The 7,947-nt window shown below is 38.5% G+C and overlaps 3 protein-coding genes across 4 annotated transcripts in view; 1 reads left to right on the top strand and 2 right to left on the bottom strand.

Annotated features, from left to right (window-relative positions):
• The window catches only part of LOC107467658 (SAC3 family protein A), a 7,243-nt gene extending 3,018 nt beyond the window's left edge, over positions 1 to 4,225 (top strand). For both annotated transcript variants that reach the window (XM_016086805.3, XM_016086808.3), the window contains 10 exons: positions 226 to 327; positions 480 to 589; positions 1,178 to 1,352; positions 1,591 to 2,076; positions 2,185 to 2,325; positions 2,512 to 2,571; positions 2,790 to 2,920; positions 3,006 to 3,139; positions 3,251 to 3,486; positions 3,722 to 4,225. In XM_016086805.3, the coding sequence (XP_015942291.1) occupies positions 226 to 327; positions 480 to 589; positions 1,178 to 1,352; positions 1,591 to 2,076; positions 2,185 to 2,325; positions 2,512 to 2,571; positions 2,790 to 2,920; positions 3,006 to 3,139; positions 3,251 to 3,486; positions 3,722 to 3,823 (1,677 nt within the window). In that variant the 3' untranslated portion in view covers positions 3,824 to 4,225. The remainder of the gene's footprint in view (positions 1 to 225; positions 328 to 479; positions 590 to 1,177; positions 1,353 to 1,590; positions 2,077 to 2,184; positions 2,326 to 2,511; positions 2,572 to 2,789; positions 2,921 to 3,005; positions 3,140 to 3,250; positions 3,487 to 3,721) is intronic.
• On the bottom strand, positions 4,198 to 5,300 carry LOC107467611 (uncharacterized). The gene has a single exon (XM_016086748.3). The coding sequence runs from the start codon at positions 4,996 to 4,998 to the stop codon at positions 4,387 to 4,389; it is 612 nt and encodes a 203-aa protein (XP_015942234.1). The 5' UTR covers positions 4,999 to 5,300; the 3' UTR covers positions 4,198 to 4,386.
• A 1,107-nt stretch (positions 5,301 to 6,407) lies between these two features.
• The window catches only part of LOC107467717 (ABC transporter G family member 6-like), a 2,763-nt gene continuing 1,223 nt past the window's right edge, over positions 6,408 to 7,947 (bottom strand). Inside the window, exon 1 of the mRNA XM_016086884.3 lies at positions 6,408 to 7,947. This exon is cut by the window's right edge and continues 1,223 nt beyond it. Coding sequence (XP_015942370.1) covers positions 6,488 to 7,947 — 1,460 coding nt within the window. The 3' untranslated portion in view covers positions 6,408 to 6,487.

The raw sequence follows: 7,947 nt of genomic DNA, 5'->3' as shown, positions 1-7,947 counted from the left end.
GCCTGTTGACTTTTGCCTGTTTCACCATACTACTAATAGGCTAAAAGGGAAAGGCGCCTTGTTCTGGAGTTTTTTGTTTTGGGTGCATTTTGAATGAACAGGATTGATTTTCCCAGAAATTGGTTTGCTGCATGTTTGGTTCATAACAACTCATAACTGCTACCACACGTCATGGTTATGACTTTATGTATTAAGTATAAGTAATTAAACTATTGTTGCTTGCAGCCTGGTATGTTTCCCAAGTCTTTACGTGGCTATTGTGAGAGAGCTTTGGCTCGTTGTAAAGACGAAAAGCAAATGGCAGCATGTCAAGCTGTAATGAAAGAGGTGAGTTTTATTTCTTCAATGGAATTTGGAAGTAAATATTTTAATGCATTATTCCTTTTAGCCAGTTACCCGTTGAAAAAAGTTGGCTTGTGACATAATTTGTTTGGTAGTTTGATTTTGTAATCTTATCTGGCTCGTTAACTTTCTTCCAGATGATCACCAAGGCAACAGCTGATGGTACACTATATGGTACACTATATACACAAAATTGGGATATGGAACCACTCTTCCCAATGCCAGATGCAGATAATGCCAATAAAGAGTATGTTGTCTCCAGTTTGGCTCTAGTTTTTGTATGTTTCACTCTCACTGATAAAACAAGAATTTCAATAACATTAGGTAAGAATATTAAAAAGAGAGAATGGTGGATCTTCATAATGGAAGAAAAAAGAAAAAAAAAAAGAACTGACAAAAGAAAACACTGAAAGTGGAAAGTTTTCCTATCTCCTTTCTTTCGTATGTTGTCATGGTTCTCTTCTAATTATTATGTTTTTAGTTTCATGGAACATAATTTTTAACATTCTCAAATATTCATGCTTCATTATCATAACTTAATTATAACTTTAGCTTAAACCAGGTACCATTCATTTTTCTATAATTATGTATGCAGTCACCTCCATCACTGGTGCTAGTGGAATTTGTGCTAATGTATTCCTCCTGTGTTTTATCCTTTGTTTTAGAATTGAGTCCCGTATCCATATTGTTTTGGCACCTGTGTCATGCCTTGTAAATGTGGATTATATGCATCCAAATGCCCGAATGTTGACGTGTCATAAATTCTAATGGCTATTATTATTTTTACAAGTAGTTGAGTCAGTGTTTTTATACTTTCTTATATCATTTCTTGCAGTGGTTCGCCATCTTCAACCAACGATTCTTCGTTGCCAAAATACAAAAGGAGTCCCAGGCGAACTAAAAGTAGGTGGGAACCATTACCAGAGGATAAGCCAGTCGATAATCCGGTATTAGTCAGTAATGACACTATCAAATACAGCAGTTGGTTACCAAATCAAAAGGACAGAAAGGTATTATTCATAGACTTAGTAAGAAATTTATAGGTTTTTGAAGGTCTGCTCCTGCACATTACTGTAACTTCACTTTTTAATTTTTATTGGGAAAAAAAAGAATAATATGCATTATCGCTTGCAATGGCTTTTGTTTTTTGGAATAGAAATGCTTCTCATTAATCACTTTGAGAATTAGAAATATGTGTCTATATGAGTAACAAAATTATATATGTATTTATATAAATGAAACATGCAGGTGGTAGCGGAGAACAACGAGAACAAGGAAGATATTTTGAGGAATACTAAATTTTCTCCATTCTTTCAGAGAACATCAAACAAGACACCCCAAAGGGCATTTAAGAAGCAACGCCTTGCTGATGCTTCTGAAAATGGCGATGCATCCAGTGATAGTGATAAAGAACAAAGGTTGACACAATATTATTCTGCTGCAATGGCTTTTAGGGACTCCCCAGAGGAAAGGAAGAGACGTGAAAATCGTTCTAAACGTTTCGATTTAGGGCAAGGGCATCGATCAGAAAATAATCACTTCAGGAAAAGAAATGCTGGAGCTGGAAACTTGTATAATAGAAGGGCTAGTGCCATGGTGTTGAGCAAAGCCTTTGAAGATGGTGTTAGCAAAGCTGTTGAGGATATTGACTGGGATGCCCTTACTGTAAAGGGTACTTGCCAAGAAATTGAGAAGCGTTATCTGCGATTAACTTCTGCACCAGACCCTGCCACTGTATAGTTTCTTTGTCTTATGAATTTAAATGGCACACTGCTTCCTTTTGCTAGCTTCCCTTCTCCACTTTAGTCATTAATCTTCGATTAAATTTTATTGAACTTGCAGGTAAGACCTGAAGAGGTCCTTGAAAAGGCACTATTGATGGTTCAAAATTCCCAAAAGAATTACCTTTATAAATGTGACCAGTTAAAGTCAATTCGCCAAGACCTTACTGTGCAACGAATACGCAATCATCTAACAGTCAAGGTACTATTCAGTCTAGATATCTTCTACTGGATCACGTCAAATATCTTTGGCTATCCTACTAGTCATTTGTTCTGGGAATTTTTAAATTTGGTTTCTTTTTGCTCTCAAATAGCTCATGCCTTCTTTTTACTAGGTACCTTATGTTTCCATCTTTAATGCTCTCGCTAACTCTAAATAATGTTTCAGGTGTATGAAACACATGCCCGGTTGGCACTGGAGTTTGGGGACCTCCCTGAGTATAATCAGGTTAGTGTTGGATTCTTAATTTTAAATCAGGGAGCTAAGTATAACCATTCTTAGGTAGAATTTCTTTTGATCAAGAAATAGGAGTTTTTTATTATAAAAACTCTGGAATTATTCGGTATTGAATTATTAATTACCAAGTGCAAACCCTTGTTCCTTTTGTGCCATGTTATTTTATTTGTTGAATCCGAAGCAAGTTGATTGGATTTGTGTGGTTTCAGTGCCAGTCTCAGTTGAAAACTCTGTATGCTGAAGGGATTGAGGGGTCCTATATGGAATTTGCTGCTTACAACTTGCTTTGTGTTATAATGCATGCAAATAATAACAGAGATCTCCTATCATCAATGTCAAGGTCAGCCCACATTTTTAATAATTTCCATGTTGAAATTGTCAAGGAGTACATCAGATTTTGGATGTCTAATATTTGTTGATGTCAGGTTATCCGAGGAAGCAAAAAAGGATGAAGCTGTAAAACATGCCCTTGCTGTTCGTGCAGCTGTAACCTCTGGAAATTATGTTACTTTCTTCAGACTATACAAAGCAGCTCCTAACTTGAACACCTGCCTTATGGGTGAGCATTTTAGATTAACTTGTTTTCATTTGCTGCTTTTTGGCAACTTATTATGAAGAATTAAGAGTTTCACACTAATGTGATTTTTTATTTTCAATCTAACTTCCGCAGATCTTTATGTTGAGAAGATGCGTTTTAAAGCTGTGACCTGCATGTGCCGGTCATATCGCCCAACTGTGCCTGTTTCATATATCTCTCAGGTTCTTGGATTCTCAAATGTAGTGCCAACAAATGGAGTAAGCGATGATAAAGACACGGATGCTTTGGAAGAGTGCTCAGAATGGTTGAAAGCACACGGTGCAAACATAATTGCGGATAACAATGGTGACATGGTAGTTGATACAAAAGTATGTGTCAAATCTCTATCTTTTGTTCCCTGTCCATGTCATGAGTTTTGTTGCTATCCTGAAATAGTTATCAATACGAGCTTATAGAATTTTTATTTGCTGAAATATCACTCATCTTTATCTGATCATGTTGTTACTAAGCTATCTGGCTGCTGGTTCTTTTATAGATACAAGATATTGACATGCACAGTATAATTTCTTCCTACTGACACTTCAAGGAATGTTTAATGTGCAGGTTTCATCAACTAGTCTATTTGTTCCAGAGCCGGAGGATGCCGTGGCTCACGGTGACACTAATCTTGCCGTCAATGACTTTTTTGCACGCCCACCCTTATAGCCAAGTTGTTTTTGTTTTTTGTTTTTTGTTTTTTGTTTTTTGTTTTTGGGGGTGGGGGGTGTTTGGATTACTGTTATAGTGAAGATCATTCAGGAAGGTAGTGGGAAAAAATATTGGAGCCCTTGATGTACCTTTTGTAAGCGTAGGTTGTCATATTTTTCTAGCAAAAGATAAGATATAAAAAGGGCTGTGTAAAGTGCAGTATGAACAGAATAGCATATGAAAAATCATTAGAACTCTGCCTCAAGATCTAATGAAAAATGGCATCATAAAAACATTGTTTGGAGTGGTCATCAGTCATCATTCTTTCCAGGTAGGTGAAAAACATAAAACTGGTGTGTAGATTTATTGTAATTTAGTGCAGTGCACAAAGATAATAAAATCGCCTTCAATTTCTTTTCATGCCATGATATGAACCAATATATCTGCTTTACATATTTACTTTCCCATAGTATCAGTTATTACATGAACAAAATTGAAGCTCAACAATATATAAGATAGGACAGTTAAATTATAAATAGCATCCCTGGCCAGAAAAAAAGAAAAGCCTTTGCCGTTGAAGTTTACTTGTTAGTTGAGGAGTCGGGCCAAACGCTTATCTTCTCCTTCTCGTACTTGATGTAGAGGGCAGAAACTGCGGCCACGAAATAGATCTGAATAAGAATAATGGCTGGTGTGTGGTAGTTTATCACTCCCTTCCCCGTTGCCAGCTCCACCAGCAACAGCGCCGTTAACCCTAAAATCGCAATTCGACCGTTTAACCTCTCGCTGTATGCGCTGAACCCGAAGTCTACCTTCAATCCGCCGGACACCGGTTCTTTCAGTGGTACCGGTGGCAAGAACACGCCGGATCCGGAGGTGGAGGAGGATCCCTTCTTGGACTTGCGGCCCTTTCGAGCCTCTGCTTTCTTCCCCGTGCCACTCCGGTAACGGACACGGAGCTGGTTGATGCGGTTCTCGAAGTCGTCGTCGTCGGGAGCGGCGGGCGGGTCAGATNNNNCAGATTCGGGTTGGGAGGACTCGTCAGGATCGGATTGTGCGCGGGTTGTGAAGAGAAAGAAGCGGCGGCGGTGGTGGTGGTTGCGGAGAAGGTGAGGTTTGGGTGAGAATTTGGAAGAAGGAAGCGGGAATGAGTTTGATAATTGCAGAGACAGTGACGACGGTATGTTCGCCATTCTCTCCCTCTTTCTGTGTTTTGGATAAGTCGTTGTTGTTTATCGCAGCCTTTTTTCTGTGACTTAATGTCAACCTCAGAAAAAATGTGTGTATAATAAAATGAACACCACATCACTTGATAACTCAATCACATTATTCACATATTAGATATTACTTTGGAGGTGCCTGATGCCTCAAGGCTCAAGGTACATGCGCTGTCTCGTTTCCTTCCTTCCTTCATTTTCTACCCACTTTCTCTTTTGTGTTTATTCTGCAATCAATTCAGATTTCAGAATCTCATCTTATACTGCTACAAGCCTACAATAATCCTTATGATATATTTTTCTATTGAACGGATGAAACTTTATTATTCAAATAAAATTCTTGTAAATAGCTTGTTATATATATATATGATCATTCTCAAAATATTAAAATATTATATTTTTATTATTTTGGGTGTGGGAATAGAATAATTGAGGAACATGCTGTTATTCTAACACAATAATTTTAATAATGGCCACTTTTTCAGCATAATTTAATTAATTCTTATTTCCAATAGGTAGAAAAAAATTGAAATTTTACGTAAAATTAAAGATGTATGTTAAACATATAAACGTGAAATCGTAAAATTTTTCTAGCTTAGTATAAATTGTTTAAAATCGATTAGCTTTTTTAAAATTATAATATCAAAATATTTTAATAATTAAATTGAAATTCTAGCTATTATCTCCACACCATAAACAAATCTAAAGGTGTGAGCATAAAGCACCGCCCATTTTTAAATAAAAAATGTTATATGCACATTGAAATTAGTCACTAAATTAATTATTACATAATTATGTATAAATAATTAAATATATATTATCTAATTTATTTTTATTATGTATTTTGTATTTCAATATATATTTTATATGAGTATGATTTGGTAGAAGTATTTTGACGTCCATATAAGGTAGTTGTTTCAAAATTGTGATAACCCTTATAAATATATCAAAGTTGTTTGTTCATTTGTTGAATAACTGGTTTTATTTGAATTTCTTAATTTTTCGCGGCACATTCCGAGATTTCGGATCCTTCTTTGGCCAACACTAGAGTTGATTAGGATTGACACACCAAACTCTAAGAATGTTTAACAAAAATCGCGTGAGAGAATTGAAACTTTGAGCTATTTCATGTTTTCACTTTGATGGCAGGATATATATACTGTTGTAGTATTGTAGGACCCAAAGACAAAGATCTAAAGAGGTACGAAGAGGCATCAAAATAGTAAATGGAAACTACACTATACGTATAACGAATAATGCTTCATGAGAAAACTCTCCGGTAAATTACCTTATCAACATCACATCACATTTTTAAATCAGAATTCAGAACAAGTTACAAAGGTAATATAATAATACAATTAACAAAAAGAATAAAAGGATGCAGAAGATTTAAAACTCGATATAATTAATTTAATTAATTAAATAAACTTGTAATCGATCTTATGAACATAATATATAGATATAATCACCTCCTCTTGTTCTTGCTTCCCACCAACAAGGACAAGTAGAATAGAAACCTGAACAAGAAACCCCAAGCCACAGTGACCCACAAGCAGTTCCACTTGCTCAAATCCGTTACTCCATTCTGCTGCAAAATGTCAGCACCAGTGGTCAAGCACGTGGACGAAGTGATCTTCATCCCAAGGGTGTTGCTCATGCTATCCAAGAGCTTCAACTTCAAGGCCTCCGGCACCGACCCAAGCGGCGTGTTGTCAAAGATCTGCACGCCTCTAACGAAGCACTTGACCGGGTCCTCAAACTCGTTCTGTAGAACAGCCTCATAAGGGTACTTCACAAGTGACATGTAATGGAACCAAATCCAGTAACTTGGAATCCTATCCCTGTTGATGAAGAAGCCACTGAAGAGCAAGAAGTACGCAAGAATTGCCACCACAATTGTGTATCCCAGCATAACATGAGGCACCACACCGGACAGAAATGTAACAAACGAGTTCCCGGCCCAAAATGAAGCGAATATTATCAAAAAGTAAAACAAAAAGCCCGAAATACCACCGTCAAGGCCCACGGCCCAAAACGTGATTGATGAGAACGCCAATGAGAGGAACAGCAGCGAAGGCAACGAGACGAGAGCGTGGGAAACAAGATAGGAGGATCTTCTGTATGCGTTGTAAGCTGTTTCGCGCATGAAGATATAACGTTCTTGGAGGAACACTGGGAGCGCGTCTGCGGTGGTGTAGAAGGTGGTGGACATGGCGAACGCGAAGAACCCGAGCCTTTCTTGCACTCCTTTCGGGGAGTTATCGAGCTTCCAGAACATGGTTGCTAGGATGAATCCTGTCACCATAACCGCACCTAACCGAATCCCGAAAAGCTCTGGCATTCTTCGAGAGTTCAAGAACGAACGTTTTGATAGTGTGGCCATCTCCATCCAGATCGGGTTTGCGAAGGTTGGAACCATTGAAGAAGGATTTGAAGAATTCGTGTTGGTTGCGCTTGCGCCTGAGACTAGTTTCCCGCGCGAAATGCTTGCGCTTATTGCTTCCTTCAACGACATGCCGTTTTGGTCGTTGACGGTGTTGTTACTGTGTGCTGCGGGTGCAGGGTGCTTCATGGACTGCCAGGACTTGTTGAACTCTACTAAGCTTTTGGTTCCGCCTGGGGAACCTTCTAGATCCCGAATGAGGTCCAATGCGAACTCGGTTCGGTTCTCTGCGTCCGGTATAGGGTGTCCGAACTCCGCGAAGAACGACGGAAGCTGAGCCGGTGAGCCGCTGTAGACGGTTTGGCCGCGTGAGAGGAAGATCATTCGGTCGAGAAGCCCTAAGATTCGGTAACTCGGCTGGTGGATGGACATGATAACGATGCTTCCGCTCTGTGCGATTCTTTGTAGAACCTTCACCACCATGAATGCGCTAGTTGAGTCAAGTCCGGAAGTTGGCTCGTCAAGGAAGAGGATGATAGGGT

The sequence above is a fragment of the Arachis duranensis genome, chromosome 9, assembly GCF_000817695.3.
Source record: "Arachis duranensis cultivar V14167 chromosome 9, aradu.V14167.gnm2.J7QH, whole genome shotgun sequence".
In the NCBI taxonomy this organism is placed as follows: Eukaryota; Viridiplantae; Streptophyta; class Magnoliopsida; order Fabales; family Fabaceae; genus Arachis; species Arachis duranensis.
This window is presented reverse-complemented; position numbering and strand designations above follow the sequence as displayed.